Consider the following 23,020-nt stretch of genomic DNA (forward strand, 5'->3'; position numbering starts at 1 on the left):
AGAAGATAAAGTTATTCTTCATCGGTAGACCTGTGTCATATCCTTAGGAGAGAAGAGCCATTGCTTGCTTTGCTTTCCCGTCTCTCAGCCACTGAGGTTATTTACTGCAGATGTTCAGTGAGGTGAGATCTGCACACGGCTGATGGTTTCTGTAAGGGGTTTACTCCCAACGTTTCCAGCAAGATGGATGGATGAGGACTAGCCTCTCCAAAAACACATCTATTTCTGTCCTCCATTGTTTGCCACTCAGTCGTCACTGTGTATGTAGCATGTCAACACTCGGTGTCCTGCGTGAGCCGCACTTCTGCTCCAAAAGAAAAACGAACACATGTTTCCTCCCTCTCAGCATGTGTCCCTCCATTGAGTGAAAGACCTTTGCGCTGTCTGATATTTTATCAAACACCCAGCGCACTTAGCTGCAGGGAACGGCAAATGTTTGGCTGACGCATTTCCAAAATGGAATAAATGTTTAGCAGCACGATGCTGCAGCCTCTGTGTTACTCAGACTATCAACGCAGATGTTCACCACATTTTTTCAGGTTTTTATTTTGAAGGACAAATTGAAAACCACAAATTGCTTACTTTCCGCTTCATAGTTATGCGTGACTTTGTGTTGGTGTGTCACAAAAATCCTGGAAAATGCATCAAATTGTGTGGTTGTAATGTGATAAAATCTAAAAAAAAAAAAAAAAGATCAAATTGAATAGTACCACGAAGCAGCTGGTATAATAAATATTCATCAGGACTAGACCTTCTACAGAGAGATGTCTGTGTGTTATAGGCTTTATTTCAGTCAAAAAACCTGCATTTAATGGCCAGATCTTGCAACGCGTGCTATCTCTATTTCACCTCATTTTGACTGCAAATGAATATTTCATAATATATAGACCTGAAGTCCATTCCAGAAGTAAAAAAAAAAAAAAAAAAAAAACAATGAGAAAAATTTCCACGCGACAGATTTCCAGATACACTTCAGATGGTTGTCATGCAACAGATCCTGTAATTACAGGTCTACAACTGTTCAGCTGCCCTCTGTCACCCCCGTGAGAAGAACTAGTCAATCAGTGACATGTGATACCACCAGCCACCTGTCGAACAAGGTGTCTGCCGATGCGTTTAACCACTTACTTGCACCGCATGTAGACAAAGATAAACACACCTGTCCGACACAGGACATATCAGCACAAGGTGTTTTCAAATACAAGAAGGTATTCTTAGCCGTTATTTTTAAGGTACAGAGAAATGCAAAGCTAATGTAAGAGTAGCTTTTGTGCAAGTAATACTTTTTTAAAATAAACGTACCCTCCAGTCATTAAGCTATATACTACACCAAGGTACTAGGAGAGAGAGTTTTTGTGGAAAGTTGCAATGGACACCTCATGGTTTAAATACTGTCAGGTAGCTGTGGTTACCAGACGTTAGCATGAAAAGACAAAAGAAAACAAATAATCAATAACTAAAATACCACTCTTTCCATCAGCTGGCAAATCAAACGACATAAATGTCATCTTATGACCAAGACTATTTGACAACCACTTGCATCTCCGCAGCAGACCTCTGCCATGCTCCGGGCACCTGTATGGCTCAGACGATTGGCAGATATCTGATGAGAATTTGCACAAGAATGTCATACATATTACAAAATGTATAATTACACTTTATATACATCTTAGATTAATTTTATTTTTAAACAGTTTAGTAAAAAATATCCTGAGGGAGCCATTTTGGTATTGTTCAAAAGCAATCCTTCTCAGTTTTGTCATAAAAAAAAAAAAAAATTTAATCTCCTAAGCAAATCAGCTGACCTCAAATCTGGCAACATACAGGAAACTTTACCCCATTAAAAAAAAAAAAAACTTTATTGAAACAAAGTCTTGACCAGCAACACTTTTTTTACAAGTAACTTTATCTACAAATCTATAACTGTTAGCAAAAGTTAAAAGAGGACAATCAATAACTACGCCAGAAAATAATTTGATTTAAGACCTAATAAAATGTATAACTCTTTAAATGCAACCACGTCCACCTCAGCAGTATGTTTTTCAAGCAGTCAGGTCCAGATCAACATACGTCTTCAGAGTTTTACTTGCACAATGATTTGTGAATTAGTCTCTTTATCTATGTGTTACGCCTCTTGGCTATTATTACAACTGTGTTTCTTCAGAACTAGAGAAAATCATAGATCTTCTTGCAGACAAGTATTTGTCCCAGCTCCAAGAAAATAGCGGATTGTTGAGAACTAGACTTTTTAGTCCAGATGTTCATAAGAAAACAATTCACACAGTGTTATTGTGTCTAAGGACAGCCAATAACACACTAATACGGAGCTGAAGACGATGGGACATCCAAGACCAGTGAATGAAAAATACCTGATGGAAACAAAACAGAAATCAATTTCTGAACAGCCACAGAACTCAGGTTTAAATCAATACTCAAATCAATATTAGTTCTGTTTGATACGAGGCCATTTTATTCCTGTTTATTTTCTTGGAAATCAAAAGTGTTATGACTTGTTTCAGTGATCACAGGGTCAGTGATCAGGGGTTCATTCACCTTTATTGACTGTGATGCACTCTAGTATGTGGCAGCATTTTAACAAATTTACAGTACAAACGGTTTCTTGGCTTGTCATTTTACAGCCATAAGCTTATTTATACAAACGTAAAGTAGCGCAAAATAAGTAATGTGAAGAAATGATAATATATGGTTTTGTTTTAAAACAAGTGATACATGTACTCAGCTCCATTAACTTTATTCTTGAATAAAATCCAGCTGTTCTGTGAAAACCTCGGAATATTAGTGAACAAGCATCACAAACAACGCATCAAATGAAAAAGTTAAGAAATTTAAAGCATAGTTAGGTTATAAAGCAATTTAGCAAAATTTGACCATTTCAAATGTTTGACCCGTCATCCAAACATAGGAAGACAATGGCACCACAACAAATACGCGGCTGTTATACAGAAAATGAAAATAAATTACCACACGTAACAAGTTTGATGAAGAGATGTAAAGCCCACCTTAGCTAGCGTGCAGCGCCATAGACATAATATAAGGATAGACGCCTCATGGCCTCTCTCGCCAATTGTCGCTGACGAGATTTAGGGCGGCCATCTTGGAGAGGTACACCACTCCACTCAGCGTTTTGTGTTTAGCAGGCACAATGACGTATCAGCGCATTTAATCGATCATCACACGCTTTTTGTTACTGGAAACCATATTCAAACATCTATCAAAGCTACATTTATAAACAATTGTATTATTTAAGTATGTTTTTAATATATAGTTCAGCATATTTAAATATGCTTAGTGGCAATAACAATAGAATAGGAATGGAATATTCTGATATTGATGAATGATGAGCATATTAAAAAGCACACAGCCGTTCATAATTTATTTAATAAATTATTTAGTAATATCAATACATGTTTATATAACTATACAAACACAAATAAATAATGATTAATACTGAATAATATATATTGGATACATGTTTATATGTATGTATGTAAATACATGTATATATATATATATGTATATATATATATATATATATATATATATATATATCTTTAAAGATATCTCCCTCTTCTTCCTCACATCGTGTCTTTAGGAAACCTTCAAAACAAAAACGGAAGATTTGGGATGGGATGTATCTTACTTTTGACAGAGTGAAAGAATTACATATAAATAATAGTCTTTACCACCTTTGTAAACTTTGCTAATGAATGTTATAACACATAATATAAGTTTTATAATATGTGTTATATTGTTTCATTTCTAATATAGGCTCTTGTGTCAGATAATCTAAGTCAATGTTAGAGAATAATTATTTTCTTTAGATTTACAGAAAAATCTCAGTTAGCCTTTATAGCGGGGCTGAACCCTGTATTACACCAAGCACTGTAGCTAATATTAGCTGGTATCTCGCCGGTGGACATAAATACAGTAAAGTAATATTCCAATAACAATATATACACAATATGTCCATCTTACTTGTGAAATGTTGTCTGTGGAGCCCTCACATCAATAATCCATAGATCCGAACAAGAATATCCGTCAGTGCTGAGGCATCGTATGCTGTTTTGATTGAGAAAAGTAGGAGGGTATACCACTCCAAGATGGCCGCCGTATTTCCTGCGCCGGAGCAGCCAATGTGGGGTCTACTCTTATATTATGTCTATGTGCATCGCCATCAAACGCAGAAGTCTGAACCGGAAGGAAAATAGCGTGATGTCAACCAGGTGAGTGAGGGCCCTTTATATATAGACAAGCAGCTCCGCAGTCAATTACATTCAGGCACTTATGTGGTGCGTTCAGTGCCCTCAAGGCACACTGCCACATTTAGCAGTATGTCTCTACTGTTTTTTTTTCTGTTTGTTTGTTTGTTTGTTTTACCATTATTCTCAATGTATTAAAAGTTTGCTTTGCCTTGAAAGTCTTGTATTGTTTTCCTTCCATTTATCCTACTCCGTATTTGTCTGTCACAATAAAATACATCGAAGTTTGTGGTTATTATGTGCTAAAATACAAAAAAAACGTCTAAAGAAAAGAGCCTGAGCTTTTTCATAGACCTGCACACACTGTTTGTTTTTCTGACTTTTGGTCATTTTAATACCATATATCCCAAAGCTAAACCATGTAGGCCTAAAACACACACACATATATGGTTAAAATAATCAGCTTTTTATTGAGCATGAACATACATAAATTATCATAATGTCATAAGTCCAGCTCCCGTCAAGTCCCCACAGCAAAGTTAAAACAAGTTTGCAAAGACGTAAGCACAGCCTTTTGCTCAGCCAGTGTTTTCCCACATGTAATCGAGGTCGAGCCGTAAATTTGTCTAACATGGCCTTTCCTGTCTCCCTCTCTCCGTCCACATCTGCCAACTACAACTACAATGCTCCCTATTTATAGTGTTTTTAGCTCAGATATTAACTCTCTCCCCCAGTTTTCCTGCCACTTCCCCTGAGAGAGGAAGTGTGTGTATGCGTGCGCATGGAATACAAACCTAGAGAAGCAATGGGCAAATGTTGTAGCAACATCACGTTGTATTTCCAGCACAGTGGAAGAGAGAAGGACTCAACTAATGTCCTACCAACATGGAACAAAAAGGCAGGCATGGGGCGGTTAGGGATTTTTATGGATGTAGGTGATAAACTTTCTGCGCGCAAAGGGTGATCACATTCTGAACCTGGGTTTCGTACAGCATGAGATTCCGTGCCGTACCTGTTTGGGTGCATTGTTGTGCAAGGCAACGGCTGAGTGCTGAGACGGCAGAGTTCACCTTCCTCCAAGGCCGGCACAGGAGGAAAAGCGGCAACTGCTTGTTGCATCCTGTTTTGAGCATAAACACAGTTCAGCGAGTCTGTGCCTTTTATCCCCTGTGTTGGAAAAACAATTAGTCCCCTCTCTGTGCTTCAGACATGCATCCCCTGGTGTCTAATAACGACGATGACAGAAGCCCCCGCTGCAGCCTGGACGCAGACGTCCACATGAGTACGTGTTGTTGAGGCGGCAGGTGCTGTAAGTGTGTCTGGCCTGACATCAGACGTGATAGGAAATCCCTGGGAGGGAAAAAAACCTCGCCTCAATGACGTGTCTTCCCTCTGTCTGCCCGCTTTAGAAGTCCTGAGGTATTTTCTCCTGATGTCACCTCCTCTGGTCACTGCTGAGTTGCAGGCCAGGAATATTCCATGTCTGGGCTTCCTGCCTCTTTATTTTGGGGTCATGGGCAATCTTTTAGGGAAAGTACAGATCGTAATCGCACCCAGTCGTGAGAATAAAAACCGTACCTTTGAGCAAATATTTTCACTCCTGACTTAACAAAAGTCCAACAAACATACTGAGCTAATAAATGGCTTCATGACCAGTTGGATGTCATTCAATATGACTACAAAACACTTTCGAATAATTATAAACCATTCCTTCCCCTTGCTAATCTCATGCATCCAATAAAGTGATTGATAATCAAAGATAATCTGTAGGTGGACGGTGATGCAGTATTAAACAAATAAATTCAGACGTACACACACACTCACACACACAGGGAGAGTTGTGAAATATTGTAATTAAGCCAAAACATGATCCGTACTGGAACAAACAGTCCTCTTGGCACGGGAGCCAAAATCCTGAGAAAGGACTCGTACTGAAAACTCTCTTGGATAAATCTGGAGTATATTTTTCCTCTTCAATTTGTTTATCTGCTGTGTGCCAACCCATACAGTGCCTTACCTCCTTTAACTTTTGCACATTTTATCTAATTTAAACCGTTAACTGAAGATACTCATTTGTTGAAAATTTGTAGAGCATTATTGTAGTCATCTTTCGCTACAATTACAGCTGCAAAGCCTTGCCAGAAATTCACAATTAGACCTACTTAGACTAGGCCTTTCTGATATATTGGATATTACTGTCTCTGTAGCATCTTTGGCTGTATGTTTGGGGTTGTTGTAATGCTAGAAGGAGAATCTCTGTGCCGGTCTCAAGCTTTTTGAAGCGTCTTAGCTCCACTCTATCCATTTTCCCATTAGCTCTTATCAGCCTTCTTGCCTCTGTCGAAGTATTCCCACAGCAATATGCTGCCCCCACCATGCATCACTATGGAGATGATGTGTACAGGATGGATTATTAGTTTCCTGCATTCAAACAAAAACTAATATTTTTAATCTGCCCAGAGCATCTTCCTCTACGTGGTTTATTGCAGTCTTTAATAAAACTTATGACTATCATCTTCTTCTCAACAATGCCAGATCTGAGCTGTGGATTTCTCCAGCTACCCCACAGCTGCTTCTCTGATAAATGTTTTTGCCTGGAGTGTCATAGGGAAGCAGAAGATTCAGATCAAACTTTTTTTTTTTTAAATTTTTGGATCCTGAATTCTTTGTTTTTTTTAATCTTGCTTAAAATTATTCCTCGGATCTGCCTGGTATTTTCCTTGGTCTTTACACTGTTGTCGGTTCACAAACATCCTCTAACAAACCTCTGGGATCTTCTCAGAAGAGCTGCATGTAAGGTAACTGATTTTATTTAGGGACACCACAGTGAAGGCTGCTGAAATGCAGGCTACGAGTTTTCTATTTTTATTTTAAAAATCTGAGTGTAATGTGGTCAATAATATATAATCACAGTAAGTTACTTCTGGTCACCATGATAAATTTTGGAAAAACTGCATGAAAAGAACTATAAATGAAACTTTACCGGTAAATAAAAATCAGAAAATACTGCAGAAGATTGAAAAGAGAGTATTAAAAAAACAAATAGAAAAAAAAAGAAAGTAGTTCAGAAACATGATGCAGGAAGTGACTGTGGGGGAAAGGGTGCAGCTTCTAAAGAGCACCTGGAAACTGCTCATTTCAACTTTGATCTAGAATCGGCCTTGTGCAGAAATGAAAGAAGCAAATAAACCAGACGTATTTGTGCAGGTTGTGAATTTATTTCCATTCAGTTAGAAGAAAGGCCTTGAAATCTTTGCTCCTCCGCAAACAACATATAAAAAAAATACCCCCGCCCCTCCAAAAAAGAAAAAAAAAGTAGAAAAATACACACTGCTGTTTGAACCCAAAAAGAGATTCAGTGTTTAATTCAAATATACACTTTGCATATAAACGTCAGAGACAGTGGCTTCAGGGGGAGGCTTCTCTCCTTGAAAAGAACTACAAGAACAAGCATTCAAAAGAAGGCACTTTTTGATTTTCTTTTTATTTTCTTTTTCAACTCTTCATAAAGCTTATGGAGCCTACATTCAAACTTAAAAGATTTATGTGTGCGCTCAATAGACAAAGGAGAAAAACAAGACTGAACGTCTGAGAGAAGACCTCTTTGTCTTCTGTTTCATCCCCAACTTTCAGATTACTCTGAAAATAGCAAATCTGAGCTGAATACATGTGAGCTCAGCTACTACTACAGTACTAAAAAAAAAACACTAAAGTGAGCTGACTTTGGAAAGATTATCAGGTTGGAAAGAGATTGAGGGTTAGGAGATGCTTTTTAAGACAGAAACCCCCAATTTTCCACTCCTGAGGTAAGTCAAATCACCAACCCATAAGAAATAAAAAAAAAAAAAAAATCCTTAAAGGGTGCTGCTTTTTGGGTTAAAGCAAAAAGAATGTTCAAGGCATACGTGAAATTCAGAAGCTAACCTTCGGCAACATACTTAATATTTTATTATGGATCACTTTTTGAGTCCTTTAACTATCTTATCCCTTTCATGGCGTTTCATTAGTCACCTCTCGGTACATTAAATGTGACCTTATACAGTGGATGTTCAGTTTCTCTCAATTTGCTCAAGGTCCAGCTCCCCGCCGAGCTGGAAAATGTCCCTCTGTTTCCCGCAGTCACCCTTCCAGAGGGTGCGTTTACCGTCCACAGTGCAGCACGCAGGGGAACCGGGCCGCGAGTCCACGCTGCAAGCGGAATCGCTGTCTAGCTCCCCGTAGGACGAGTCCTCTTCCTCGTCGTCCGCCGCCGTGTCCGTCCGCGACTCGAGCCCCCGCTCGGACACAGCAGCGAAGTCCACCTCCGACCGGCTGGCGGGATCGAACGAGCGCCCGCCCGGGCTGGACTCGAAGCCGTCCGAGGACGAGAACCCCGGCCAGCTGAGGCTTTGGAAGGTCTGAAGTTTCTGGATGGAAGAAAGAACGGATGGAAGAAAGAAATTCTTAACTCCACTTCAGTGAAACTATAAAAGTTAAAGAGTTCTGACAGTTCTCAATTTAAACCCAAGTTTGTTTTCCCCAGGAACATATGAGTAGATTGCGTTTCTGTTTGGGTAGCCAAAAAGCTGGCTTTGCCTTTCATCAACAGCATGTGTACATGTAAACACAAGAGCACACAGAAGCCACTGGGGGAACATGCACATGATTCCGACCACTCTGGGTCGATAGTGGAAAAAATAAAAAAATAAAATAAAAAGAATCAACGGGATGAGCTGCAAACCACAGAAAGTATATTCCATCCAAGTGCGGTCTGGGCTGATTCATGGCTACAGACACACCAAGTACGGTAAAGTCATTCCTTATTTAAGTCGCCGAGAGTTTCAGATGGAATGTATGCGAGCAAAACACTGCATCCCCGCTTCCGAAACGTGGCGTTAAAAGAGGCTCAAAGTTATCTGCTTCCTCTCTGCAGCGAACAAAGACAGAGGTGCAGAGCGGCGTAGGGGTTAATGATCACCAGAGTGCCCTCAGGCAGCAGATGTTCAAGGCATGGAGGTGAATAGAGATGAGGTTTGCTCCACAAAGCCTAATCTCACACGACAGACACCTGTAGCGTCGTCTAAAGCATTCTGAAAAGTAGATTTTGAAGCCACGAGCTGGAAATCTGTGTGTTTTTGTGAGGTAGCCCGATCTGAAAAGAAAAAAAAATAAAAATCTAAGGCAGGACGTTTTGCTGTCTGGGCTTAAAGTTCTGCTGCCTTTTGCTGGATTTAGCATGCTTCATCTGACAACACTTGAGGTGATCATGTTAAAGTGGGAGGCATTTCTGCTGTAGTAGAAAAGGGGATTTCTAAGCTTTGGAACTCTGCGTTTAACCCCCCCCAGTATTACCCCACTACTAATTATCGCAGCAGAGGGAGAGACGAGGGCAAAGAAAAGGAGGGGGAGCGGCTTCTGCACAATATGCTTTCTATAAAATCTACTGAGGCAGACCGTGCTTTGAGTGGGTGTGGTGGTGGGTCGGAGCAGCAAAGTTCTTCTGTATGCCAAGCTTTCAGATCCTACACATGTAGAATAAGATGTGCAGTGAAAGGTACTTCCCCCTTAAAGATTTTTTTTTTTTTTTGCTTTATTAATTAAAGTTAAATGTTAAATACAAAATGCATTTTTCAAACAAAAGGTTTTATGTGTCGAGGAGGACAAAAGAAAAAAAAAATCTATCCAGACTCAGTCTGGCCTTATGTGAGAGTGGCTGCCATTAAGTGTTTGTGCTATGAGTCTTTTATATCTCCGTGGAGGGATTTTGCCCCACTAAGTTTTGCAGAATTGCTTTAATTCAGAAGAAAAACAGCCTCCTCAAAGCGTGTCGTGTTTGCAAGTGCACTTGATGTTAAGGTCAGAAACTGAAGACATTATCGTCCAGGATTTTCAGGCAGAGAGCATCATTTATGGTTCCAGCAACGATGAAATGTATCACGACTGCATGAAAGATACAGAGATTATTTTAAGGCAGACTTTGGGTATTCCACGGATGAAGATTTGGCGAAGACTGCAACTGCTGTCATTTATAACTTATACATATAAACCGAAGGCGCATGTCTTACACATTAAGTTTAGTTGTTTCTGCTTTCCAGTTCTGTTGCTACAGTGCAGATGCCTGCTGCAGGTGGGGCGTGAAAACAGCTTTGGGTTAGCAGGTACATCAGAAACAGGATGGGGACTAACACAGCGGCTTAATGCGTTTCTTCCATTGCCAACTTTTCTTTCTGAAAACTCACACAGCCAGGCATAGCAGAGGTTAAAACCGTTTTCTTCCGCAGGTGCTTTTTAGTCAACAGTTCAGACTCATTTTCTTTCTAATAATTCAAGGAGAAAAACAGAGATAAGAGATTGTAGGTGTACTTTAGGCTAAAATTCATGAAAAAGATTCATGATGTGCTCAAGTTCATGTGGAGACTATGAACGTAGCACTGGGTGTTTTGTCGCTAAATTCTGAAAATGCATGATTTGAATTTGAGCAATTTCAGACAGCCGACCTGTGTGAACTGAACGTAAAACAAGTTTTGTTAAGGTTGAAGTTGCACAACACCGTCAACTGAATAGCTGCTACAGAACTCGGGCATTCCTCCAGAGAACAGAAAAAGGAAAACACTGTTTGCATGGCATACTTTGGTACGGAGGGTGACGGGGTTTGTTATTAGTCTGTCACATTTGAGCAAAATGCAGTGTCATCATATCCTTAGAGATGTTGTCAACAGTGTTAAATAAAGTCACAAAACAACATTTTGTTCTACTTGATATGCTTCTGCTTTACAACGGTGTTTACAGAGAAGGAAGGAACAGAAATTTCAGACACCTGCTACTCCGAGGGCCTTTGGCGTTTCTGTTAATTTTAGCAACAACAGCGGTCTCCGCTACTCTTGAGAGGAGAAATGCATGCAGCTATATGTGGCCCGGTCTGCAATTTTCCTGCCACAGCAAACTAAATCCTAAAATCAATAAACTCGATACACAAACGGTGCATTTTATGTATTTATATATATGATAAACACCAATCAGGCATTTCTTTTTTTCAAAGTAGGAGCCATTGGAGCACAGTCTTTAAATGAAAACATGCATTCTACAACACAGGATGGAAAGGCAGCTGCAGATTCACCCGCCAAGACGTTAGGCAAATTTCCCCCTGGTAATTTGGGCAAACAACCGCGTCGTAAGTGAAAGGGGAAAAGTCCTGCACCGTAACTGAGAAGAGTCATGCAGATTATAAACACAAATACTCGAAATAACATAACATTAAAATTGGAAGGAACTTTCTTTAAAAATTCACGCCGTCGTTCATTTAGTTCTGCGGTGACACTAAATAAGACTCACAAGCTCTGACTGCCTCAAAGCGATTCAGGTTACTATTTTATCATCACAGCTGAATGTGGCTATCAGATGATCAAACACCAGATAAATTCAGGGTCAGTTCCGCTGATACCAATACTTTCTTTTTCAGATTTAAGTTGGATACCCCATCAAATATTTCTGTTTTGTGATTCTTCCTTTCTTCCAAAAACTAAGACAAGTTTATATTTGTCTACAAAATATAACACGATGAAAAAAAAATTTAAAAAGCAAATTTGTGTGCATTTTTTCCTAAATAAATAAAGTGGGACAAAAATTATAATCTGAAAGGAAATCAAAACAAATCGTTCTTGTGATAGATTTAAGAAACTGCAACGCAATAATAAAGTATAATTTCAAAAAGGAATCTGAAGTTAAAGTAGCAATCTGACACTGATAAGGTGTCATTATCAATATTATGGATTGATCTGCCCACCCCTACATATAGACGCGCATATATTTATGTATACACATAAATGTATGTGTATACATTTATGGCAAGTTGAAACGTGCTATTTTTGAAAGTACGGACGCACAGAGACACCCAACTAGGAGTTCCCACAAGCCTCCTGGGTTTGTAACTCAACATTGATCACCATGTCTGCAATCCCAGAAATGGAACAAGATACAGGGGGAGGAGGGGGCAGAAGAGAGAACTTGGACCAGCAGGAAGATATAAATAGAGAGGAAAGAGGAGTTGTTCCGCTATCTCCTGGAATAATATTTTCTTTCTTAGTCTGCCAGGTTTTTTTGTGTGTTTTTTTTCCCTCTGAGCTCATACAAATCTGCGCACACATGAACAAACATTGAATTTGCCCAACATGCCACCTAAACCGCTGACGCAGCAGCACTAAAAGATTCTCTGTCATTGTTCGTCAGGATTTGCAATAGCCCAAAACTCAAGTAATCAAGTGATGAGACAGACGCTGGAAAAGTCATTTCCTAAAAAGCAGAGTGTACGCTGCCTCAATTTCGCTCCGCAAGTTACCTACTACCAAGAGATAACATTTTCCCTCCTGACAGCTGGCGACGCCCGCCGTTCTGTGGAAAAACAGAGGCGCGCCAAGGTGAAAGGGCAACCAGGGATAAAAGAGGCAGTTGACTGAGGGGTGAACTGACACACATTGCTTGCTAGAAGGATATTCAAGGAATCCTGGTGGTGGCAACATGCAAATCCCTACAGTGTTCGGGTTATAGCCAATTAGCACGACATGCATCCCTAGAATTCACACCCTCCTTCATTGACGTGGTCCGGGGGAATCTAAAGGCCAAATTACACCATGTTCCACCGACAAAACACACAGGAGACTCATCCGGCCGCAATCCTTCTCCCTAGTGAAAAACAAACACACCTTCGAAAGGAACAGCTTCATTTCTAACCCTTCCAGTATAAAGTTTTCTGTTTGTCAATCATGATCGTTTGCTTTTTCCCCCCTTTTCTTTTTGTTACTCATCTGCACACACACACACACACACACACACACACACACACACACACACACACACACACACACACACACACGCACACGCACGCACGCACGCACGCACGCACACAACTCTACAAACATAAAAGGTGTGAGAGGAAGTAGAGATTTATAACGACAGCCCGAGGCAAAGTCGCAGGGCACCCTGACAGTTTGGTTGTAAGCCACACACCCACTTTTTAAGAAAATATGAGAAGATGAAGACCTGAGGAACAGGAATAAATATATATAAAATCTGTCTTGCACTTTCATTTTAAAATGGACCAGGAAGCTGTAGGCAACGTATTGTGCAACAGATAGGTATGAATTGGTTAACAACATCAAGACATGCTGAGGTTTCGGACAATTGTGGTTTCAAAAATGTTAGAGGTGCGCAATGTATTGAAATGCGGTCAGAGTGTGAATGTGTTTGATCTTGAAATCAAGAAATTTTTTTTTTACAACCTCATATTTCGAGCTCAGTACATGCAAATTCTGCATTATGACGCTTTAGATCTTACTCACATTTGATGTGCATTTTTTGATAGCCAAGCTACTAAGTCTAACAAAGATCAGTGGGAACATTATATGGAAGAGAAAGCAAGAAAAGAGTCCAAATATGTTTGTCATTCAAAATCTACAAAACATTCAGCAGTAATATCATAACGACAACCTTATTTCGATAACATGGAAAGTATATGATATCATACATTGAAAAAAAAAATCGGTATAAGGTATATAGGGCCTAAAATTGAGATGATAAACTTAACGACTTTTTAAGATCCAACAGAAATCTTCTTGTTGTGCAGGTTGGCTGAGTTGAAGAGTGGCAAGTTATGAGAAAGCACTTTTGAATAAAAGCCATTAGATCAGGGGTGTCAAACTCCAGTCCTGAAGGGCCGCTGTCCTGCAGTTTTTAGATGTGCCACAGGTACAAAACACCTGAATCAAATGGCTTAATTACCTCCTCAGTTCTCCAGAGCCTTGCTAATGACCTAATTATTCTATTCAGGTGTGGTGCAGCAGAGGCACTTCTAAAAGTTGCAGGACACCGGCCCTCGAGGACTGGAGTTTGACACCCCTGCATTAGATCATGTTAAACACGTGCTTCTTATATTTACACTACAGCCATGGACTTGTAGCGCTTTATGCAGCTTAGCTCACAAAAAAATATCGTCTCCTGCACTGACTTACTAAGACCCAACTAGGCCACAGCACTGTACGAAAAACAAACCCAAACTTTGTCTTCGCAGGACGAGCATAAAGAAGCACTCCGTATTTCTTACTACGATTATTTTCAACATGCTCGCAGCTTGCAAAGAAAGGGAAGTTGTGGTAATTCTTTACCAAAATTAGCATATTTTCAAGTTCTGAGTTTGACATGCAGGAGCCTGGTAGCACAAGTGCTAGATTATCCAGTAGGTGTGGTCGGCACGCACTAGTTCGACTTGGTCATAACATCATTTGTAGCAGATCTGAGCTTGCCAGATCATCACACCCTCACTGTTCTGGCACTGCTTGAAGTTACTGCAGCCCTCTTAGGAGCGTTTTTGCAAAGTGCATCGGCTGCCACCAAGCTGCTGCAAGGACCGATGTAAGATCGTTACGCTAATGAATAAAGTACCAAACTGAGCCGTCTTACACATAGAGAGCGGCATGCACCAAGCTCCACATGGAACAGGAGATGTGCTTGAGAGATACGGACTCACCTTCATATTGTGTGTATAGGCGGTTTGTAAGGAGGCCACAAAAGTAGCAAGCTTTCCAACTTGAAGAAGTTTTATCATTTAGTAATCAAGAAATCCAAATAAATTCAGAAGTCTAATAAAAAAAAGACATCATAGCTTTAATAGCACTGGTGAAGAGTAAGAGCTTCAAAGAGAGATTGCCATCATGCACATGCAGATTAAATTTCTCACTCCAGCTATGCATGTGGGCAAGGGAAGCACACGGATAGCGAAGCCTTGAAACGGCCCATCAAACCTACACAGCCTCTCTTGCTTCAACAATGCTGGTTTCAGTTGTGCAAGTAAGATAAAGGTAATCTGGCAAATCTGCCAGACCTTCAGAACACACAGTTCCTTAACAATCACCTGGAATCAGCGAAGGTATTGAAAGAGATAAAGCTGACTCCACGAGTGCGCGTACACTTTTAATGTGTATATAGATGTGTCATCAGTGTTCTTGTTTCCCCCCCTTTTAGTAGCTGGCACGGCTGGAGGAAACATGCCTGCTAGGCTCCATTACCAAGGCCTAGCTGATCCAGCCCTGGCTGAGTCCTAAGGGTGACTGGCTGGGAACACGGCAGCTTGTAAAACAAAAGAAAAAATAAAGGAAGGGAGAGTAGATGGATAAAATGATGATGGGTTCTAATCAGGGAACAGGAAAAGGACAAATTCCCCAGACAAGAAATGTTATGGAAGTACATTTCAAAGGATCATAAAGTTGTGCTCAGGAAAAAAAACAAAAAAAGTTAAAATAGACATGGTTTAAAATCCGATAGCCCAAAGCCGTTCTGGCTTTCATGCTGCCGATCGAGTCCAGAATTTTGGCTTTTCATTGAAAACTATAAACGGAATGAAAAAGGACAAGCTCTGTAAAAACCATCAGGGCGAGATTTAAAACAGTGCATGTTGTTAGACAGCTTGTGTCGTTCTATTTCGGGTTTGGGTTTGTCCAGGGGTCGTTTATAATGTTCCAGCGCTTCCTCTGACCTTACGAAAAGAACAAACAAACTCTCGACATGGGGAAGGCAAGATGGAGATCAGCACATCCAAATATCCTAAAAATTAATCACCCATTGTTTCTTTCACTGCTTTGACAGTAGAGAAAATACACTTAGTTTACCATAACAAGTTCCTCCGTGGGATGGATTATTTTCCGATCGTGTTAACAAAAAAACAGTGCACAACTCGGATGTGCATGGGTGCAACTCATAAAATCTGAATATCATTTAAAAGGTTATTTATTTCCAGTTTCTCAAAAGGATGCAACACTGCATAAGATGAATAAGAATGTATTTACATGATATAAATTTTATGTCAAAGTGCTAAATAGTAATAAAGAGCAGATAACTGCCCAGCAGACACAATTATTGACCCACTCCAAGAGTAAAAAAAAAAAAAAAGCTACAAAAGATTACTGGTTAAGAAGTTGGCTTTTCAGAGAAGGGTAATGGAAAGTTAAGTGGAAGGAAAACAGTAGAGAAATGTGCACAGCAACAGAGATAACTGCAGCCTTTAGAGGACTGAGAAGGAAAATGCATTCAAGGGTTTGTGAGAGACTTACAAAGGTGTGGATTATGGCTGAGTCAGTGATATAATGGCTACTGAACACAGTAACACAGTAGTGACATACAGTAGTCATTAGACGATGACATGGTCTAGTACAGTCACAACCTTTGTGTTAACCCATTCCTGATCCATCATGGTGATCATGTTAACCCAGGTTAAAGAGGAGAAAGACTGGATTATTGTTTCATGCTCCAAAGTTCTCTTTAACTTTATGTTTCCATGGCATTATTTTAGTGATCTGAGCGGATATGTCTATAAATGAACAATAATTTGACTCGTACGAATAAATCTCACAAATGCTCACTCAGTAGAGCTCAACTCTGACAACTCTCACTCAGCCTGCACACGGCTCTGCGTCTGTTCGCTCAGTCTCTGCGCTCGCCGCTTTAGTTGTATGTAAATGAACCACCAGCCAATCACAGACGAGTCTTTTTCAACCAGGTGGCACAAAAAGGATGCCATACATTTAATGGATTCTGCAGAAAGAGTGTAGAGGGCTAAACGGTGGGTTGTTATGGTGATTTAGGGAGCCATTGTAATCTGTTGGTGTTGACCTGCAGTATTTTATGAAATCCAAGTTTTACACAGATGCTGATGTAACGTTTTAATTGAGTTACAATAAAGATAAGTATGATAAAAGTTAAACTTTTGGAACTAAATTCATAATTAATATAATTATCATAGTTTATATCATTTGTTTAGCTGTGTGATTGAACGTGGGAAACTCCACTCCATGAACTGAAGGAAAACTTCATTTAGAAAACATCTTTCAGGATGATTTAATCCAGCATAATCACACTAAGACAATATTCTCTAATTATGATTGAGGATCACCTTAAGATGCCTTTGGTAAAAAAAAAAAAAAAAAAAAAAACATGTATAAGAAGGTATTTGTGTAAATATTTCACCCAGGAGTTGGCAGAATTTAATAAAGTGCATTTTACAGAATAACTTATAGACATAAACTGAAAGTGGTTTAAGTTCAATCCCATGAAAAAGGGAGAGCACCAGAAGTTTCTCACTTATATGGTTTCAAATGAATGTGTGCTTGTGTGTGCTTGTCAGTGAGTGTCATCATTTCCAACTAACCTGAGTCATCTTTGCCAAATCCAGGGAGGGACGCTGCTCCTGGGCATCCTCTGGCCTCCTGCGCTTCATAGCAATCTTTTTGTCGTTCAGCACACAGGGCTGGGACCTGCTCCGAGACAGACTTCCCTTGCCGGCGCCTCTCCTTCCGAGCTCCGGGGTCGAGTCCGGAGAGCTGGTCTCGGATGCCTCCTCCCCCTGGAGCTCTCTCAGACTGATCTGCTCGTGGGAAAGGGACAGAGGCCGGAGGAAGACCTGACTGTGGGAGTGGTGTGAGAAGACAGAGCTGGGGGAAACCGAAGAGGCGGTGAACTGAAGGTGGAGAGGCAGTTGCTGGTTAAAGAGTGGCGGGTCCCGGGCGCCGTCTGAGGGGGCGCTCAAGCATGAGGGCAAACTAAAGCTGGAGCTGCGCTGCATGGGGGGGAAGTGGCCCGCTCCGCCTCGGACGCTCCCCCCGCTGTGGTACCTACGTTTCTCCACCGACGTCCACACTCGGGAGCCCTGAGGTCTCCAAGATGAGCGGAACCCACTGAACTCGTCTGAGAAGGACAGGGAGCGGCATTGCCGCTTGCTCGGGGGAGCCGCAGGAGCTTGGGTGGCGGGTGTGAAATGTGTCTGGGCGGGCGTCGCGTGGGTGCCGATCGTGCCGGTGTTACCCAGAGTGAGATCTCTTATCAGACTGGTGATAGCTGTGGTGCTGCCCGGCTCTTTGGCCCAGTGCAGGCCTCCGGGTTCAGGCACCACGTCCCACAGGCTCTCCAAACTGGAATCTGTAGCTTTCTGCTGGATGGCGCAGCTTCGTCCCAGGTCCAACCATCTGTCTGCCTCTGAAATTAATAATAATAATAATAATAATAATAATAATAATAATAATAATAATAATAATAATAATAATAAAAAACACGCTCAGTCTGACATAAACAGAGATCTGAAATCATAAAAGCTAAGAAAAATGCATTACATTAATAAGAGTATTGTGGTCTCCAGCTTGCATACACAAGTACTACCAAAGTATTGAAAGCTTTCTAGAGATATTAGGAGATATTATTATCTATCAAAAGCTGCTGCAAGCTAGAAAGGAAACACACAGCTAAGAAGAAAATCCAAAAGAAATTTATGAGCTTTGACTTGTACGAAACAACAGGCTAACACTCGTTTGTCTGAAAATGCTGATTCATAAATGAATAACCCGAACAACTCAGCCCTTCAACCCAATGTTGCTCATATGTGATGTCGATAAAACCTAAAAAAAAATGGATAATGTTGACTGTAAGAAATGCGTGAGTTAATGCTGACTTAATATTTACTTCTATTACTGATACAGCGTCAAGTTACCAGTCAAGTTTCTAAGACAGCATCTGTTCCCATAAAAACTAAAAATTGATAAACTAAATTGATAAAAATGATAAACAAAATAAATTAAAAAAAACAATTAATATTGCCTGACTTATTACATTTAAAGAGTGCTTTTATCAATATTGTGATTTTAGGCTCAAAATATTGACTTTGTTTGTGGAATCAATACTGAAGCTAGATTTATTTTTCTTAACTTACTTAGTAAAAACCAGAAAGAGAGAAAGAAACTTCACAAATACGTGCAACTTTGTGTCGGTCTATTACAGATGTGTCCTGGGTTAAAGGTTATGGCTGAAAAGAGAATTTGATAAATCTATTATTGCCAGTAGGTTACACATTATATATAATCATTAATGTACAGCTACAATTACTTGAAAGTACAGACATGGGTGCACAAAACGGTGCTTTGAAACTGATTCCCACACACACACAATATAAAAAAAACTGAGTGTGCTTCGCTGACACTATCTTGACTTTGAGCTTCTACACACATACAGATGCAACGCTTTGAGTGGCCAGTATGACTAGAAAAACGGCACATAAAATCAGTTCATTTACCATCTACTTTCCACCAAACAGAACTTAATATCACACATTAATGAACTAGCTGGGAAGAACAATGCCAAGGGAACCAATCAGGCAACAATGGCACAAATACTACTATTAATGTGTTCTTACACTTTTTTCTTGAAAATAGAGTTTTAAAGACTTTACAGCTCACATCAGCACAGAAGTTTTTGTTTTAAGTTTTGGCTACTTCTGCGATTAACTTAACACCCCCGATTTATCACATAATATCTAATAAAACACATTCAAGTTAAGAGTTTTGTGACGTGACTAGCTTTGAAAAAGAATTTAAGGACTATGACTAACTCTTCCAAGACACCGTAAAACCTAGTATTTATTGACCAGAGCTTCAAGATTAGTAGGAAGTTTAAAAAGGTGGTCGTTTTAAAGAGGAATTTGCCAAAGAAGTGCTCATTAAAGCACAACGTTAGGTAACCAACAGTATGACTAAGAGAGATCACAGTGTGTTTGTGTTGGATTATTTTCCACAAGAGCAGATGGAACACAAGCAGAAAAACCACAGATGAAAGTCTTGTCTATTCATTTCGTTATTACAGACAATTTTTTTGTTTTCCTCAAACCAGAGGAGGCAGGACGATTAGCGTTTTTGTTTTGCTTTTTAGGAAATTCTGAGAAAGTCAGCATCCCTGCATGTTTTAAATTCTTACCAGCTCAAATGCAAATTGTTATGTAAAAGGACATGAACCGAAAGAGCTACGCAGAAATATGCTTTGAAAAACGGCAGGATTTGGCAGGTATCTCATCATCAGCATGGAGGTCTGCCACACAGCTGCATGAGATAATAAGCAGACAGTAAAGTGCCACAGTTGCTTAAGCTACTAAGCCAAATGAATCAACTGAGGCTTCTGGTAAAGAGATCCTCTGGCAGCCTAAATCCTGTCATCTCGGAAAGCCGTCTCAAGGTTCGGGAAAGCTTCATCACTGGTTGAAACAACCGTTTTGGGCGGACTAAGAACGTATGCGGGCATCAGAGACGACCTCAATGCCGTAATGCTGGAAAATAACACAAAGATACATTTGTGTTTGCTCCAGAAGAGCAGGATTAATAGTAGAAATCGTAGGCCGCGCTAATGCGTGTGACGTCAACGCATTTTTGCTAAGAAGAAAAAGGGGTCAAAGTGGAAACTTGTATTTACAGTGGGGTGTCTTTTAACAGAAGGAGTAATTACTGCAGCTCCAACAGAGCCTGGGGGAAATTGTTGACATAGGCGACAGTGTATTCAATTACAGTTCACTCCCATGAGAATGCTGTGCAACGTTGTATGGAGGCAGGTGCACCCTTATCATGAAAAGGGGATGATGGACAGATGGAGAAAGGGAGAAGTGAGAGACTAAGCTTAACAACAAGACAGTTGAAGTCAGGGTCACTGAACTTGATGGTTTGACTAATCAAGGCATTAGAGAGGCAATGAATTAGACCAATGCTTTGGGGCCAGGTTAGTACATAAGAAGTCTTCTGAGTGCCACTATATTGTCAAAATTCTTAAAGCAGGATTGCAACATGACTTGGAATATTTTAGTTTTTTGGTGTTATCTCAATAAAAAAGAGGAGGAAAAATACTCTAATCCACTGGCACTAATTGATGGGTAGAAGAATGCAATTTCATTATGCATTTAATTTTTACTCAAAAGCTGACATTTCCAGTTGTGCAGTTAAAACAACTAAGAGAAAGAAAAAACTAAGAGAGCGCCAGACGTCCGAGTGGAAAAGCAAGAGTTTGGTCCTAACCTCAAAATTTTATATGGCCTTGCATATAAAAACCTGCTGACAGCTATTACAACTTTTTCCTCACACTTCTGATGATCTAAATATAATTTAATCTCTCAACTTTGACGTTTCCAAGTTAGAACTTTGGCAGTAAATGGATCACTTCCAGTATGTAGTGAGAATTTTCCAAATGTCCCTCGCTTACAGCTTGGCTGTTGGTACTTATTATAGGAGTTAGTTCATTTATATTTGAATTGCAAATAATTAAAATAGAAAGCCAAGCAACCTTACTGGTAATTGTGCCACAGTTTGTCATTAAACAATTATGTTTTGAGCGTATATTTGTATTTAAAACACAAGGAGGGATAAAGTAAGACCAACTCACCCACGGTTCCACAGGAGAGGAGGGTGGTCCCTCTGCTCATGATGTGGAGATCACTCTGTAGAGAACAAGCAAACAGTCAGTAAAATACAAAACAAACTGCAATGCAGGAAAGAAAATTCCTGCAAAATTGCCCATCTGGCAAAGAAAAACACTGACATAAACTCCACTCATTTACTAGCAATAAAAAATATACCCTGCACATATTTCACATTCTTCTTATGAAAACATCAAGACACCTGAAGTTGTTTTATTTTCTGAAAAATGTATTGTTTTAGCGCACAAGTCGTGTTCCCCTCAATATTTCATATTTGATTTTATTTACAGAGTGCGAAGATACTTTGAAGCATTCAGAACAACTACTCAGAGTCAAGCAGAAATGAGACGGGGAAGTAGCACATCCTTGGGTGACTTATTTTTGAACCACTGGAATATTTAGCAACTTAAAGAGCCAGACATTTCACTAAAGAAAGAGGGAAACCAGAACCAAAGACAAAAGGCGACATTTCATCAGGACAGCTGAAATGATGCAAACGCTGCAAATTAACACTACTTTGCAATAAGTTTTAATAAGGAATAAGACTCAGACTGTCAAGGACTTATCAATAAATAAATAAATGACTTTTCATTTTTCTGAGGTGTAAAAATGACTTGACATGATAGGCTATTTACAAAATGGGAATGACAGAAGAACCTAAAAAAAAATTGTTATTCCACTAATCTTGTCCATATTTACAGTCAGCGCTCTAAACGAAAAGGTGAAAAAACTCCAAACAAAGCTGGACATGGACCCACGGAATATTACCTAAGAATTCACTTCACTTCTTCACTGTGAAGACCAGAAGTTGGTGGATTTTACAAAGGATAAAACTATATGTCACAATGTGGTCCTTTGCTTTAACTCACCTTGGCAACCACAACAAAATAATAACAAAAAAGTTTTCTAAGATACAAGCAAACGAATCTAAAACAAGTAAATGTGTTGCCAAAAATGAAAAAAATGGCAGCAAAACACTTTGCAACCTAAACTAAATGGGTTTATGTTCTTAGATTTTTAGATTTACATATTTATGTTGCAGCAGTGATCTGCAGCAGGACAGCCCAGTGACACCCTTTTATTACGCCCTCAGGGATGGATGTCATAACCAAGGAATCCAGAAGTAATTTCAAATAATTTTTGTGTTAAACACCTACTTGAGTAATTGGAGTACATCTTGTAAACCATTTTATTTTCATTGATTAAAGCTAGTCTCTTTTTCCTTAAGAAAAATGCAAAGTAATAAAAAAAAAAAAGAAAACACACCCGCATATTTATATCCACACGCCCATACACAAATAATCCAAATGGATGAAAGTCATACAAACACAGGTTTCTATGGCAGCACTATGGCCTGTCTACACTGATGCTAAATGCAGTCTTGATTCTATAAAGTCAACCATGCATTTAGGACACCATCTTAAGACATCCCTTATCAGAGCAAAACTACCCCGGTCAATGTAGCCTTCTGTGTATGGTATACCTGAAATGCCAAGACAAGATACAAGACAGGTTACGTTTAAAAACATTAAAATAAAAAGTATCCTCTTGTTGACTTTCA

The 23,020-nt window shown here is 39.7% G+C and overlaps 1 protein-coding gene across 2 annotated transcripts in view; it reads right to left on the reverse strand.

Moving 5' to 3' along the window:
- Positions 1 to 4,362: 4,362 nt before the first annotated feature.
- LOC103476752 (protein FAM53B-like) overlaps positions 4,363 to 23,020 on the reverse strand; it is a 34,381-nt gene continuing 15,723 nt past the window's right edge. For both annotated transcript variants that reach the window (XM_008429299.3, XM_081616274.1), the window contains exons 3-5: positions 21,426 to 21,480; positions 17,392 to 18,215; positions 4,363 to 8,626 (exon numbers count right to left, since the gene is read on the reverse strand). In XM_008429299.3, coding sequence (XP_008427521.1) covers positions 8,270 to 8,626; positions 17,392 to 18,215; positions 21,426 to 21,480 — 1,236 coding nt within the window. In that variant the 3' untranslated portion in view covers positions 4,363 to 8,269. The remainder of the gene's footprint in view (positions 8,627 to 17,391; positions 18,216 to 21,425; positions 21,481 to 23,020) is intronic.

The sequence above is a fragment of the Poecilia reticulata genome, chromosome 15, assembly GCF_904066995.2.
Source record: "Poecilia reticulata chromosome 15, P_reticulata-male-v2, whole genome shotgun sequence".
Classification (NCBI taxonomy): Eukaryota; Metazoa; Chordata; class Actinopteri; order Cyprinodontiformes; family Poeciliidae; genus Poecilia; species Poecilia reticulata.